This window comes from Lampris incognitus, chromosome 8 (assembly GCF_029633865.1).
Source record: "Lampris incognitus isolate fLamInc1 chromosome 8, fLamInc1.hap2, whole genome shotgun sequence".
In the NCBI taxonomy this organism is placed as follows: Eukaryota; Metazoa; Chordata; class Actinopteri; order Lampriformes; family Lampridae; genus Lampris; species Lampris incognitus.
Window position 1 is genome coordinate 9,525,907 of NC_079218.1, and position 16,584 is coordinate 9,542,490.

Here is a 16,584-nt window from a genome sequence, read left to right on the forward strand (position 1 = left end):
GTGATGACAGTAGAAGGGCATCATGCCCGTGAAGCTGTTCGTCATATCTCCAGCGCAATCTTAGTTTTGATTGTGTGGTGTTTGTACAGCTATCTTTCTGTGCACATGTTTGTCTGATTGTATTTGCAGAACTACAGCATGTCTGGTCTCTCACACTGCTCATTTTTTTGCGATCTTCCAGCACATAAATTAACTGCATAACTGTTTTGTACAGTCACTTGTGCATGTGTGCGTGTGTGTGTGTGTGTGTGTGTTTGTGCAAGTGTGCGATGACACAGAAAGATGACAGCTGGTGTCTAAAGGCGTTTTAGATGTTCTCATTGTCGTTTTCTCCCTGACGGTGTCGTCTAAATGGGGCGTCCCAGGATACAACATAGTGGCGTCACTGTGATCTCGCTGTGTGCGAGCCTGCTCGGCGGTCCTCGTGTACTTAAGAAGCTCTCAACGGAGGCGATTAGAATGGACGGGCTGACGCAACACGAAGTAAATAAAGTTGTCCTCCGAAAGCTCTCGAACCTCAGCATACAGACCTGAAAGAAAAAGCCCTCATGAAATCCAGTTTAAATCCCTGTGCTGTCGTCATTAAAGAGTAACGAAACCCCAGACCCACATCGAAAGGTTTAAAAACATGGAAGGCTGGTCACGGTACACTGCTGCTGGGTTTGTTGGACGTAGGTGTGTCAAAGAAGCAGCACTGACGGTACTGTTGACGATTGGTAGTGTTGACTCTTGTCTTCCTGGCGGTCAGTGCTCACAGGTGTGCTGGTACAACGAAATCCGTTCGGTACCTCCCACTTTTGTACCGGTACTGTACAAATATTGATACTCGGCCGTATCTGGGACTGCTTCCATCGGATATTCATCAGGGATATTTGCTGAGCTTTTACAGCAGTGGACAGGATCACCTGTTTGTAAAGAGAAGTCATCCACGGATACTGGTCGTGGTGATACCGGGACGATATCGGGCTAAAATGGAGCGTCAGTATCGGAGATGTTACTCGGAATCGAAACTCGATACCAAAAGCCACGAGTAGTAATGTATTTTATAGTAGTAGGAAAAAAACCGATTCAGTCTCAGTTATGTTGCCTGTTGACCCCAAACTAATGGTGCAAGTCTGAACTGTTCAGCCAACCTAATAGATGGGACTAGTACTCGGTGTTGGCCGATACTTAAAGATTCGTACCCGGGACCGGTATCGACAATGAAAAAGTGATATTTGTACACCCCTAATAGTTAATATGCTACATAGGCCTCACTGACATTTAATCAGTCAGCTCTGATTCTGAAAACATGGCGGTCTGTGTTGATTTTCGACACGAGATCCATTTCATTCGCTCACAGATAACGTAGCCATCTTTCATTAAAGGCACCATTAGTGCCCTTCTCTCCCTCTCTTCCTTCCTCCTTCTCTTTTTTTCCCCTCTCATGGACCACAGGAGTCCCACCGCCAAGTGACATCCATTAGTAGAGTCATTCACGTCCATCTGTGCTGTGTATTTGTATGTATTTTTGTATTTACGTGTACGTGCGCATGTTGGTTGGTAACTAAGCGTTTAGTCAGACTGGCGGAGTGGCGGTACAGATGGCAGTGTAATTAGCCGGTCCGTTCCCCACTGCTTCTTTGGAACAGTGACGAGAGAGAACAGAGTAAGACAGAAACAGGGAGGCAGGCAGATGAAGAGCGGTTCACAGGTCTGAGTCCTCACACCTTTTCATGGGCGAGAAAAGGGCTCAGCTGTGTCTGAAGTCCTGCCAGAGCTTTCGTCTTGACAGGAGCTCGGCTTCACCGGCCAGCTTGGTAAAACTGCCCGTGTGCTTTGAAAATCTGTGCGGGCCTACGGCGGACATCGCCTCATCCTGCGAGGGTCGCTTTCCTCATAAGGCTTTGAGTGATTCAAGTTATAAACCGGGAATAGATTTCTAATTAATGCTGGGCAATACAGAAAATATGATTACACAATGTCAATATATATTGCCATATCTGCTTACAAATGCAAAAATACCATATGTAAGAAACCACTTGAGATTCATCAACTGGATAAAATGATCCAGTTGATGAATTAATTTACAATTTCCTTGAACAGATGCTTTTATCCAAAGTGATGTACATCTGAGAGTTAATACAACACAAGCAAGGATCTAATCAGGGGGCGACCACACAAGTAAGTAGGTTCAAGTCCAATAGGACATAGGTGTCAACAGGCAGTGCACAAAGGCAATGCATAGGGTCTATAGAACCGATTGTTTTTTTTTAAATACCATCAGGCGTGGAGGTGTTTTAGAAGGAGCTGGGTTTTAAGCTTCTTCATAAAGATGGAGAGGGACTCAGCAGATCAAATGGAGTTTCGTAACTCGTTTCACCACCAGGGAACTACAGAAGAGAAGAGTCTGGCTAGTGACTTAGGGCCCCGTTGTGGCGGAAGTGCCAGACACCTTTCATTGGCAGAGTATAGTGAGCGGGACTGAGTGTAGACCTGAATGATTGAGTTCAGGTAGGCTGGAGCCGTTTTAATTGCTGTTTTGTGAGCAAGCATTAAGGTTTTGAATTTGATGCGGGCAGCAACTAGGAGCTAATGGAGGGATATGAACAGCGGAGTGACATGTGCTGTTTTGGTTTGGTTGAAGACCAGATGCACTGCCGCTTTCTGGATCATTTGCAGAGGTTTGAAAGTGCATGCAGGTAGACCTGCCAGTAAGGAGTTGCAGTAGTTAATACGTGATATTTTATTTTATTACTTTATTGATCCCCGTGGGGAAATTCTTCCTCTGCATTTAACCCATTCTAGCTATGTAGCAAGGAGCCCGGGATTTTATTTATTGCCTCATTATAATTTTTCTACCCCGCTTATTTTTACAACCTCGCTTATTTATACTATATGTTGTTTGTTCTTGTTTTTTTTAATCATTTACCTTGTCTAGTGTTGCTGGTCTGAGAGTCACCAAACGAAATTTCGTTGTGTGCGCACAGTGACAATAAAGTATCTTAACTTATCTATCTTATCTTACGTATATAACAAGAGCCTGTACCAGGAGTTGTGCTGCATGCTCACTCAGGTAGGGTCTAATTTTCCTGATGTTGTACAGGGCAAATCGGCACAACCGAGCAATCGAGGCCACGTGAACCTTAAAGGTTAGTTGGTCATCAGTCATGACACCCAGGTTTCGGCAGACTTTGCGGGCACGAGTTTGGTTGATCTGAGCTGGATATTGATCTGTTGTTGTAAGGATGGACTGGCTGGGATGACAAAGAGCTCAGTCTTAGATAGGTTAAGCTGAAGGTTGCATTCTTTCATCCGTGCAGAGATATCAGCAAGGCATGATGATATTCGTGCCGAGACTGTGAGGTCATCTGGTGGGAATGATAGGAAGAGCTGGGTATCGTCAGCATAGCAATGGTGTGAGAAACCATTGGAGAATATGGTTGCACCAAGTGAGGTGATGTATATCGAGAAGAGAAGGGGACTGAGCACTGACCCTTGAGGTACCCCTATGGATAAGCCATGCGGTTTGGACACTTCTCTCCAAGATATTCTAAAAGATGTCCCCGCGAGACAACAAAATGGGGTTATCATGATATGACTATCCAAATTCCAGCCCTATACAGTACTATCTTAAGATGATAAATGATCATTTTGAATTATTGCCCTGCTTTATTTCTAAAGGTAATGTTATACATGTTACAGAAGAGTAACTAGAATCGTCATCCTTAGATTAAGTAATCCCTTTATAAGAATAAAAAGGCTTTTTTTTTAGACTCCTGTAATCGAAAAATTATCATGTTCTTGATGATAAATTCTTCAATTTGGACTGTTTTGTAATAATAGTAGTATAATAATAGTTTGAAATAATCAAGCATATATAGGGTGAAATTCTGAAACAAGGGTGGTAAAGGTTTTGGTGTAGATTATCAGATTTTTCTAATGTTGGCACACTTACAGATTTGAACTATTTCTCTAATATGAAAATGGTTCTGAGAATCTTCTGGAATGTTTCTGTGATAGAGTTGTGTTTTGTGTGTGACAAGACAAACAAACTGCCTTAAAGAGACCAAGTGCAGTCTGGGGTCTTTATTCAGATCAGTTTTAATGTGTTGCATTATAAAATGTATTTTTTAAAAAGAAGGTTGAAATCATAGAATAAGTGCAAATGACTGACTGATGCAGTCATTTTTGATGGCACATTAAGGTTAATAAGGCATTAGTGGAAAATCTTTGGGCCATTTAGAGAAAACGGCATTGTTAAAACTGAAACGGGGGAGGGGGGGGCCTATGGCCAGCCGACCTCGTTTAGCTTTTCTGTTGTTGTGGTGGACGACAACAGAGTACAGCTCTTTGATTGGATTTACTGTATGCTGTCATCCCTGTCTGAAGAAGAAAGAAGAGAGAGAAAGAAATAAAGCCACTTTATTTTGTCGTTGTACAAGTTGTACTTTTACAATGACATTTATTTCCTGCATTTACTCCATCCTATTGTATAAGAGCAGTGGGCAGTTGCAGCACCTGGGGACTAACTCCAGCTCTTCTTTCCATTGCCTTGGTCAGGGGCACAGACAGGAGTATCAACCCTAACATGCATGTCTTTTTGATGGTGGGAGGAAATGGGAGCACCCGGAGGAAACCCACGGAGACACGAGGAGAACATGCAAACTCTACACAGAAAGGACCTAGGACGGCCTGGGGTTCGAACCCAGGACCTTCTTGCTGTGAGGCAACAGTGCTAACCACTGGCCCAAACAGCACATGACTGGCATCATTGTTAGTAAATAGACATTAAGACCAAATGTTAATACATTTTCTTAAAGCTGCTACAAGGAGTTTTGGATTTTTGTTCCATTCGCGCAACGCTGCGGACAAATACGGACGGTTTTCTGGAAGAACATCGTCATTGTTGCAAAGATCTCCATTCCTGCTCTGGTATCTGGTGCATTTATGTTGAAGAGAAGAGTTTGTGAGATGTACAGTGATTAGGTAATGTATATCTGATAGTGGCTGTGTATCCTGTCTGTGTGCTGTAAATCGTTTGGTCGGATCGTGGAGGGAATCCGACCCGGAGACAAGCATTTGAAATCCTTATACGACAATATCCGATCTTCTCGCTGAAGGTCTGATGTGACTGTCGGTCATATATATTTCAAAATTAAAATGAGACTGATAAGTAGTCAGTGCAAAGCTCCTTGTAGCAGCTTTAGCTACAAATATTCAATGTGTAGATAAAAAAATGCTGATATGTATGTTTTGTCATTTCAAAAGTAAATTACTTACTTTAATGTTGAGTTAATTACTAGACTTCAACATTCAGGGTTTCTTTTAATGTAACTTCCCTTGAGCATTAAATTGTTCCAGTTGGTTCTTCTCCTGGATAAGATTGACATTCAGGTCCTAATTGTCCTAATTAGCTCTTCAGTGGCAACACTAGTCTACGCTCTGGCTTATGAGCTACAGCCAAACGATAGAAAACATTTGATGACTTCATTAGTACAGCTCCATGTAAATCCACCTCCTGCAAAAACCGGTCTGAATCTGTCGGCTTAGTGTTGCTAGTCTCGCTCCTTTAATGCCACGCCTGCGTTTCATCCAGCCTGTCCTTCTGTCTCTGCTCAAAGGGATGTGATGGAGGACAAAACCACAGTCCTGAATCATCACATGATTTTAAAAGGTGGTTCGGAAAAGCTGTTGTGCTTTTCAAATTCTACTAAAACCTGAAGACCATGGGGTGTCCGGGTGGCGTAGCGGTCTGTTCCATTGCCTACCAACACGGGGATCCCGGTTTGAATCCCCGTGTTACCTCCGGCTTGGTCGGGCGTCCCTACAGACACAATTGGCCGTGTCTGTGGGTGGGAAGCATGATGTGGGTATGTGTCCTGGTCGCTGCACTAGCGCCTCCTCTGGTCAGTCGGGGCGCCTGTTCGGGAGGGGGGGGGAATAGCGTGATCCTCCCATGCGCTACGTCCCCCTGGCGAAACTTCTCACTGTCAGGTGAAAAGAAGCAGCTGGCAACGCCACGTGTATTGGACGAGGCATGTGGTAGTCTGCAGCCCTCCCTGGATCGGCAGAGGGGGTGGAGCAGCGACCGGGACAGCTCGGAAACATGGGGTAATTGGCCAAGTATAATTTGGGTGAAAGGGGGGGGGGACCTGGACACCTAACGTAATGGAAATGCATGTCTAGCAATGGGCATATGTTGTCCAACATGTCAGTATGGGGCACAACTATTTTCATTTCCTTTTCCATTTCATCCTGAGCAACCAGATCAGCCTGTGCAGCCTCGGTCCTCCCCACCCCCTCATCCTTTCTCTTTTCATCTCTCCCACCTCACCTCAGTCCCAGGGCTGTTTTTGTATGGTTACCGGCTGCTTACAGTTGTGATCCTGTTGTTCTGAGCCCACCGTTAAATTGGAAATGTTGCCCTGAGACGACCCCGGGGTGACTGATGGAATCGTGAGTTTTTCCTGGTTGCCGGAGGTGTCGGAGTGTCTCTGAGGGGAATCAATTCAAACTAATGAAATGACAAAGTTGTGACATTTTGCTTTCCTTACTTACTGTCTGGCCCAGCTGCCAGGTGAGATACAACTGCATCTGAGATTTATCTAGACACATGCCATTGCTTTTCTACCTGTCTAAAGTTTTCATGTAGACACAAAGGCATCAATGAAGTCGAGACGAGACTTCGAAATTATCAGATAGCTTCTGCCCTTGTTGCTCGGAGGAAAGGTAACAGGAATGATGCTGACTGACTTTCTTCTGTTCATCATCCATGGATGGATCTTATTAAATATTAGGGTTGACTGATATTGGGGGGGAAAAAATCCAACAACATTGTGATTTTTTTTGGGGTTTTTTGTTTGTTTGTTAATTTCTGTGATTTGTATTGCAGTATTGCGTGAATGAGAGGGAGGACAGCGGAGTGGTGAGGATGCAAGGAGTAGAGGTGATGTAGGCATATGAGTTTAAATAGATGGGGGTCAGCTGTCCAAAGTAATTGGGAGTGCGGAAAGGAGGTGAAGAAGAGAGTGCATGCGGGGTGGAGTGGGTGGAGAAGAGTGTCAGTATTGATTTGCGACAGAAGGGTACCAGCAAGAGTTAAAGGGAAGGTTTACAAGATGGTGGTGAGACCAGCTATGTTGTGTTGTATGATCTGGAGACAGTGGCACTGACGAAAAGACAGGAGGTGGAGCTGGAGGTGGCAGAGTTGAAGATGCTAAGATTTTCATTGGGAGTGACGAAGAAGGACAGGATTAGGAACGAGTATATTAGAGGGACAGCTCAGGTTGGACGGTTTGGAGACAAAGCAAGAGAGGCAAGATTGAGATGGTTTGGACATGTGCGGAGGAGAGATGCTGGGTATATTGGTAGAAGGATGCTGAATATGGAGCTGCCAGGGAAGAGGAGAAGAGGAAGGCCAAAGAGGAGATTTATGGATGTGGTGAGGGAGGACATTCAGGTGGCTGGTGTGACAGAGGAAGATTCAGAGGACAGGAAGAGATGGAAACAGGTGATCTGCTGTGGTGACCTCTAACGGGAGCAGCTGAAAGAAGAGGAAGAAGCAACATGTTTGCAGTATGAAAGAATGAACTGGAGTCGGACAGTTTCACCAGATATACAGCTGTTAACTTGTGAAACCACCGCATCCGTTGCATCGTTCACTCTGTTGCAGTGTGGCTGTTGCACATGTGTATCTCACCACGTGGCTTCTGAAATGACATGTTCAGCCATAGAGCCGGGCGATGATTTGGTACTATCATTTATTGTCTTTCAGTGGTATTGTAATGGAATGAAATTTGAATATTGTCATACTGTGCTACAGCTTTGTTCCCTAAATTAACAGTGATAAGAATCTATTACCCGAAAATGTCTCACAATATTTGGGGAAGTATTATTTGAAAACTAGGTTTGGTTTGACGTAATACAGTACTGTGGTCACAGAGAACCCTGGTCTCCGGTTGGTTGGGGGGCGTGCATTAAAACTGTATAATCCACATGTAGTTCCGCTTAATTTAAATCTCTCTTCTAAATTCATACGCCGGGCACCACGTCATTCTGTTAACCACAGCAACACACTGATTCAGTAGCACACCCAGTCTTCATTCAAAGTTAGCTTAGTGGCAGGCGTCCGGGTATCATAGTGGCCTATCCCGTTGTCTACCAACACGGGGATCGTCAGTTCGAATCCCCGTGTTACCTCCGGCTTGGTCGGGTGTCCCTACAGACACAATTGGCCGTGTCTGCGGGTGGGAAGCCGGATGTGGGTACTTTGGTACTTTGCATTACCAAACGGGTCAATATGATGAAGCTCAGTGGGATTAGCAAACATGGTGTTATATGTAGCAGATATCTTGATGTATATATCAATATCAGGTAAAATACAATACGACAGGGTGTCTGAGTGGTGTGGCGGTCTATTCCGTTGCCTACCAACACAAGGATCGGTGGTTCGAATCCCCGTGTTACCTCTGGCTTGGTCGGGCATCCCTACAGACAAAACTGGCCGTGTCTGCGGGTGGGAAGCCGGATGTGGGTATGTGTCCTGGTCGCTGCACTAGTGCCTCCTCTGGTCGGTTGGGGGCGCCTGTTTTGGGGGGGGGGACTGGGGGGAACAGCGTGATCCTCCCACGTGCTACGTCGCCCTGGTGAAACTCCTCTCTGTCAGGTGAAACAAAGTGGCTGGTGACTCCACATTTATCGAAGGAGGCATGTGGTAGTCTGCAGCCCTCCCGGATCGGCAGAGGCGGTGGAGCAGCGACCGGCTCGGAAGAGTGGGGTAATTAGACGAAAGATAAAAAATATTGAACAAGAATTTGATTTTTTAAAATTTTCTTCATAGCTAAACTATCTGTTTGTCATATATTGTAATTCATTCGTGTCATCCATTCTCTAACATTTATAAATCATCACTTACAATTTACATCAGAAGAAAATTTAGTATTTATTGGTGCGTTTACTAAAAAGAAAGGGTTGACATTTGTTTGAGGGAGGATATGTTCCAGTCCATTAGTTAATTATTTGGGCTTAGGTAGCATACTACTACCAGACCCAGGAATGAATTTCCTGTTACAGTACAGTTTAAATCTGGTCTCATCTTGATTTATTTCTATTTAAAGAGGGACACATAGATACTTGGTTACATACTGAATAAGGAAAAAATTGGGGGGGAAAAAGGGGGGGTTAGCTTAGCGGCTAACTTTTGCGTCATAACCTTCTGAGTCCAAAAAGTCCAACAAAAGAATAAGTCGGTACTTTTATTTTAATTCTTTGGTACGTTACATGGCGTAGTTACATGGGGTAAGCGGGATGGTCCCTTATTTAACAGTCTAATGTGATAAACCTCAGTTGGATTCTTAATGATGGCATTTTTGCATATTTAAGCAGATATTAGGGGTATATATGTACATATTGTTATGGTGTAGTATTTCCTCGGATTAATGTGATAGCACTTGTCTCCATATCGTCCAGCATTCTTCAGCCCTGTTAGATATTATTTTGGCCCTGTTGGATATTATTTTGATTTCTTTTAATCCATGGCTGCGTTTGGCGTCCACCCATGCTCAGAATATTGATCTCTACCCTGGTCTTTCAAGTGTCCTCTGGGGGCCTGATGGTTTTTCTGCCTTCCCTTTGTTGTTACACAGCGAGGAGAAAAGAGGAAATAGAGGAGGGGGAGGAGAAAATGGGGGGGGGCAGAGTGGAGGCTAACAAGTTTCATCTGTATCGTCCTTTCAGTCGAGTCTTATGTCATCGCTCTAATGGGACATCTCTTCGGCCCGGCCCTTCAGCCGCTGCTGGTGCAGGACGCATACTAACAAGCCGGCTGCCGGTCCGCTGCTTCGCCACGGACGAGGAAGGCGAGGGAACCTGATAATGAAAGACGAAACGGCTCAAAAGGAACGAGAGAGTTCTGTAATCGGAGAGAAAGCGTGAATGCGACTTGTTTCCAAATCAGAAAGTGCAGCAGAACCGCCCGGTTGGGCGGTGTGCGTGCGAGCATGCACTTTCCGTACCATGCGCATGCGTGCAGGAGTTGGACGTGCATCAGCGAGGTAACCCTGTGCAGGGCTGACAGAGCAGAACGGACTCCGGCACACTCAGACAGTCCCCTACTTCATTCGGATCAGATATGATGAAACTGGAATGATCCCGGGTAATTGCACCCACAAAAAAAAAAAGGCATGCATTGGAGGGGAGAGGGAAATACTACGTCTTAAACAAAATGCAACCAACATACAGACAACGCTAAAAACATCATAATAACGATGTTTTGGGGTATATTAAAAAACATCTATATACAGTTAAGGTCAAAATTATTAGCCCCCAAGGAACTATGGAACATTTCCCTAAAATTCTGCCCAATGTTTGCATCATTCATAAAACGTTACATAGTAAAACATTCATCAGTGTTACGCCCCTATTTGGTCTTCAGGTTTGCTTTATACCAAATGTAGTGAAAATTGAGGTGGTCAGAATTATTAGCCCCCATGTAATTTTTTTGCTTTCAAAACACACCTGAGCAATCAATCAGCTTTCAAACCACGCCTGAGCAATCAGTCAGCTTTCAAACCACGCTTGAGCAATCAGTCAGCATTGAACTTTACTTAAGGGACTCCAATGAACTGGGCTAGTGACACTTGAACACTTGATTGAGAGGGACTACTCTTTAATTCTTGGTAAGAAGTAATTTCATCATGCCAAAAAGTAAAGAAATCAGTCTGGAACTCAGAAAGAAGATAGTGGATGCTCATCTTAAGAGGGAAGGCTATACTGCCATTTCCAAGCGTTTCACAGTGTCTAGAACAGCTGTACGTTGCATCATTGCAAAGCACGAGGAGACAAGTTCTGTTAGAAACAAACCTGGGCCTGGTCCAAAGTGCAAGATTTCAAAAACGTTGGAGAGGAAAATAGTCAGAGATGTCAACAACAATCCCCGGATCTCTGCCAAGATGATTGTTGCTGAACTTGCCTCTTCTGGACTTGATGTTTCAAGGAAGACTGTTGTGAGGGCGCTTCATTTTGGTGGGCTTCGAGGTCATCGTCCAAGAAAAACTCCATTGCTCACGCAGCGGCACATCAGAGCCAGACTGAAGTTTGCCCGTGAACATTTGAAACATGGGCATGAGTTTTGGAAGGCTGTCTTTTGGTCTGATGAGACTAAACTTGAGCTGTTTGGGCACACGGATGTTGCTTTTGTTTGGCGAAGGAAGGGAGATGCCTTCAACCCTAAAAACACAGTTGCCACAGTTAAACATGGTGGTGGGAGCATAATGCTGTGGGGCTGTTTTGCTGCTTCAGGCACAGGGAACCTTGTTCGGGTGCATGGGATCATGAAGAAAGAAGACTTTAAGGATAATGTAAAGAATCTGCTGCCAGTCTAGCTTTAGGTCACTGCTGGGTCTTCCAGCAAGACAATGACCCGAAGCATACAACCAAGTTGGTCCAAAATGAAGGTCCTGGAGTGGCCCTCTCAGAGCCCAGATCTCAATCCTATTGAGAATCTGTGGCGGGAGCTCAAGGTTAATTTCCATGCTTGAAAACCACGCAATTAAGATCCCTCAAGAGACACGTGCCAACCTAGTTAGGAACTACCATAAGAAGTTGTTGTCAGTTGTGAGTCAGAAAGGTTACACTATTGACTAATCATTGTCAGAGGGCTAATAATTTTGGCCCTGTCATTTTTGTTTTTTCTTGTTTCAGTTCAGCGCATCAGTAAAATATCTTAATCAAGCTTAGTGGAGATTTTGTCTTTGTTCTTTTGGAAGCAATTAAGCGATAAACACTTTTGGTTGTGGTAATGTCCATGGGAAAGTTAAGGGTTTTGTTTGATTTGATATAGGGGGCTAATAATTCTGACCTTAACTGTATGGGGGTGTACAAATCTCAGCAGAACAGCATCACCGAGCTCCCGCGTGTTAATGAGAGCGTTTTAATTAAAACAGTGTGAGGGGAAATCACAGTGCCTCTGCTCTCAAACAGCCAACGCTGCCAGTAGAAAGACAATGGACCCAACACGCCTGGACTGCTGTTTCAAGTGGACACGTGATTAATTCACTTCGTTAGAAAACATTTGGATATTTGTTTTAAAAGAATGATGTAATATTGGCAGTGTGAGAAGCATTATTTTCTCTCATATTGATAAAAGATGGCAGTTAGTTGATGACGTCACTGTGTTTCTCTGCTCAACATGTGGTGAGAAGAAGAGCGTGAGGGCAGATATTTACAGTTGATGCTAGATCCAACGCGGCGTAGGCACGGAAGTAGACGTGATTATTGGCTGTTGCGTCGGCCAATAGACAGCGCGGAACCTCGAAGCGCACTGACTGCCAGACCAACAGACAGTTGGGGCGAATTAAGTTAACGTTAGTTAGCTAGCGACCGCAATAGCGGTAGGGTTAGGGTTAGGTTTACGGTACGATCTGGCAATGTTAAGGTCGGTTGTAAGCTAGCTAGCTAAATGTTTCAGTGTGCATCGTTTGTTTCAAGTCAGTGAGCTTCGAGGTTCCGCGCTGTCTATTGGCCGACGCAACAGCGGATCACGGCTACTTCCGTGCCTACACCCCGTTGGATCTAGCATCAACCGATTTTCACTGGTGAAGCACTGTAGTGCACGCAGAAGAAGAACCGGCGTTGTACTGTGGTAGTCGGTGCAGCTTTAATGTACTCTGGCGTCTAAACCATCACCCGATCCCTCCCCGTCGTGGTTATAATGAACTTAAGAGTAGTGAAGACCCTTGTCCTGCCTGTGTGTGTGTGTGTCTCTCTCTCTCTCTCTCTCTCTCTCTCTCTCTCTCTCATCTCTCTCTCTCTCTCTATCGCTGATCCTTGCTACTCCCTGAAATCCTGTGTTCTCTCTCTCGTGTTGTGCGTCCTTGCAGGCCAGCCAGCTCGGGGTGTACAAGGCCTTCGTGGACAACTACAAGGTGGCGCTGGAGACGGCAGAGAAGTGCAGCCAGGCCAACAGCCAGTTCCAGAAGATATCCGAGGTGCGTCGTCCAGGCTGCAGACTCGACAGACACACCTGTCTTGCCGCAGTCGTTAAAGTCAGTGGTGTTGCTGATGGGCGGTTCACGGTCTGTGCGTCGATTTAGTCGGTGCTTGTGTTCAGGACTGGTACACCAGATGACCCGAGCTGTTCTTGCAGTAGATCCTGTGCACTGGCGGGCAGTGTGCTTTGGTCAAGCACAGCCCGGGCATCATCAAAAGTGTTATTTTCTACCGGTGCCCCCGCAGAAATGAGACGATGAAGATGTCAACATGACGAAAAATCACTCCCCAAACTTCTGGAGGAAACACTGACACCGAATAACTCTGCCTGAGACACGGGGAGCAAAGCACTTACAATCAGTGGGGTGGGGGATATATATATATATATATATATATATATATATATATATATATATATATATATAGTGTTGTGTGTGTCTTTGTGTATGTATGTGTGTATGGGTAATAAGAAGGGTTTTTCTGCTCCGCTTGTTTCAGAACCTCAAAGTGAAGGGTCCTAAAGACTCCAGAGAAAGCACCACAACTGACACAATGGAGGGTAAGAGTGTGTGTGTGTGTGTGTGTGTGTGTGTGTATGTGTGTGTGTGTGTGTGTGTCCGTGTGCTCATCTGTATGAGGTTGGCTTGCTGCTCGACACGACTGTCTCTGCTCCTTCTGTTTGTGTATGCAGTAGCAGGCTTTGGGAGGCATGCCGGCGCATGTGTGAGTGCTGTCCGCTCTGCTTCTTGTCTCTCTCTCTCTCTCTCTCTCTCTCTCTCTCGCTCTCTCCCTCTCTCTCTCTCTCTCTCTCCCTCTCCCTCTCTCGCTCTCCCTCTCTCTCTCTCCGCTCTCTCTCTCCCTCCCTCCCTCTCTCTCTCGCTCTCTCTCTCCCTCCCTCCCTCTCTCTCTCCCTCTCTCGCTCTCCCTCTCTCTCTCTCTCTCTCTCTCTCTCTCTCTCCCTCTCTCTCTCTCTCTCTCTCTCTCTCCCTCTCCCTCTCTCGCTCTCCCTCTCTCTCTCTCGCTCTCTCCCTCTCTCTCGCTCTCTCCCTCTCCCTCTCTCGCTCTCCCTCTCTCTCTCTCGCTCTCTCTCTCCCTCCCTCCCTCTCTCTCTCGCTCTCTCGCTCTCCCTCTCTCTCTCTCGCTCTCTCTCTCTCCCTCCCTCCCTCTCTCTCTCTCTCTCTCTCTCTCTCCCTCTCTCTCTCTCTCGCTCTCTCGCTCTCCCTCTCTCTCTCTCGCTCTCTCTCTCTCCCTCCCTCTCTCTCTCTCTCTCTCTCTCTCCCTCCCTCTCTCTCTCTCTCTCTCTCTCTCTCTCGCTCTCTCTGTCTAGCTCGCTCTCTCGCCAGCTCGCTCACTCGCTTGCTGAGAGGTACTGAGAAGGGAGGGAGAGCATCAGAGAACAGAGAGGAGCAGAGGGATATGGAGGTGCTACTTGTCCTCAGACTCTGCTGTAATTGCACATACGGTAACAAGCTGCATGATGTCGTCCGCCGCCGTTTGACCGCTCGGGGGGGCGTTTGTGCGTTTCTGTCTGAGCGTTTCCTGTGCACCGCGGTTGGCATGCTGGGACCGTCGGTGTATCGTCTAATGTTGGGGCAGGTGGATAGACAAGTTGAGAACGTGTCCTGCGGATGTGTTTGTCATGCTGATTCACGCGCTCTCAGTTCTGGTGGACCGTCGCCGGTGTCCGGCTCAGCCCATTTGGGACACGAGTGTGTTGTTAGGTGCGGTAAGAGTTTGGACAATTTTGTACCGTCCCAGTGTTCCTTTCGTTCCAGTCGGTATGTACGTGGAACGTGTCGCGCGTGTGTGTGTGTGTGTGTGTGTGTGTGTGTGTGGTCCATGCGAGACCGAGCGGCGCCGGCCTGCAGAAGTTGATGCGACGCCGGGTAGTCTCCGTTTTAGGCGTCGGGGTGTGTTTGTGTAGGGGGTATGTGCAGGGATGTTGCTGCTGAGGATGCTGTGTGCTGGACCGCCGCATGACTGACAGGTAGATCGAGCACTCTCACCCCTGTAACACACCCCAGACAGCGGGGGGGGGGGGTGACAGGTAGCTCAAGCACTCTCACCCCTATAACACACCACACAGAGAGGAGGGGGGGTGCGATTAAAGAACAGAGAACTGTTTCCCTTCCTCTGCACAAAGATGGGGGGATTGATGTGTGTGTGTGTGTGTGTCTGTGTGTGTGTGTGTGAGACGGAGAGAGAGCGAGTGTGTGAGACAGCTCATTACTGTCCACTGCTCATCAACGTAAGCTGTTTTGGGGGGATTTTGCCCGGCCCCCGCCGATGCGGGGAGCAGATCTGCCTCTCAGCAGAGCGGGATGGAAGGATGGAGCGAAGGATGAAAAGCGAGAAGAAGTGCGGCATCGGGAGTGACGGGTGTCACACAGCCGTAACAAGTGACGCGGATGACAAGCGACCCACGCTGTGGTTGCGCGTGTGTGCCCACGTGTCGGTGTGCCGGCGAAGTGTGTGTTAATCTGTGCGTCGGGAGGAGATACAAGGGGGAGTCGAACCGATCCTCTCGGATCACTGACGCGAGAGTCCCACCACGCCTGCCTCCGCCCGTCCCCCGTGTTACCGCACAGACGGCGTGCGTGCCAGATGTAGTGGGATGGACGAGGGCGAGCCATGCCGGGGTAGCGCCATATTGCCTCGGTAATTAGCTGGGGCGGCGTCTCTGTCGACCGTCTCCACCGCTGTCTCTTCGTTACGGGGCGCGGCCGGCTCGTTCCGCCTCAGTGCCCGCCCCGTTGTTCTAACCGCCAGTCATTTCCCCGTCTGCCTGTCCCGCAGAAAGACGCCCGCCGGCGTCCTCCGATGTCGTGAGGTAATTCTGCCATCTTCTCTTCCCGCTCTCGCTTCCCCCCCCCCCCTTTTCTCCCCAATTGTATCCGGTCAATTACCCCGCTCTTCCGAGCCACTCCGCTCGCTGCTCCACCCCCTCTGCCGACCCGGGGAGACTACCACATGCCTCCTCCCATACATGTGGAGTCGCCAGCGGCTTCTTTTCACCTGACAGTGAGGAGTTTCACCGGGCAGATGTAGCGCGTGGGGGGATCACGCCGTTCCCCCCAGTCCCCCCCCCCCCCAAACAGGTATCCTGACTGACCAGAGGAGGCGCTAGTGCAGCGACCAGGACACATACCCACATCCGGCTTCCCACCCGCAGACATGGCCGATTGCGTCTGTAGGGACGCCCCACCAAGCCGGAGGTAACACAGGGATTCGAACCGGCGATCCCCATGTTGGTAGGCAACGGAATAGACCGCTACGCCACCCGGACGCCTCTCTTTCCTCTCTTTTATTCGCCCGGTCTGCTTATCTATCCATTCCCCACTCGCTCGCTTCATCTACCCCCCTAGGGCAGGGCAAGACTTCGTTATTAGTCATTGTACTTCAGTGGTATTTGCATCGGTATGAAACTCAGACGTTGTCACACTGTGATACGCAGTTTTGTTGTGTCGCTAAATGTCGATGAGGGTCTGTTAAGAAATACTCACAGAACGAGGTCGGGAATATATTTTGGAGGTATTATTTGAAAACCGTCCTTATGATTTATACTTTGCGTTACCAAACAGTTCGATGTGATGAACCTCAGCTGGATTCTCCAAC

The 16,584-nt window shown here is 47.2% G+C and overlaps 1 protein-coding gene across 2 annotated transcripts in view; it reads left to right on the forward strand.

The window, feature by feature from the left end:
- abr (ABR activator of RhoGEF and GTPase) overlaps window positions 1–16,584 on the forward strand; it is a 198,397-nt gene that overhangs the window by 77,000 nt on the left and 104,813 nt on the right. For both annotated transcript variants that reach the window (XM_056284764.1, XM_056284765.1), the window contains 2 exons: window positions 12,861–12,968; window positions 13,468–13,528. In XM_056284764.1, the coding sequence (XP_056140739.1) occupies window positions 12,861–12,968; window positions 13,468–13,528 (169 nt within the window). The remainder of the gene's footprint in view (window positions 1–12,860; window positions 12,969–13,467; window positions 13,529–16,584) is intronic.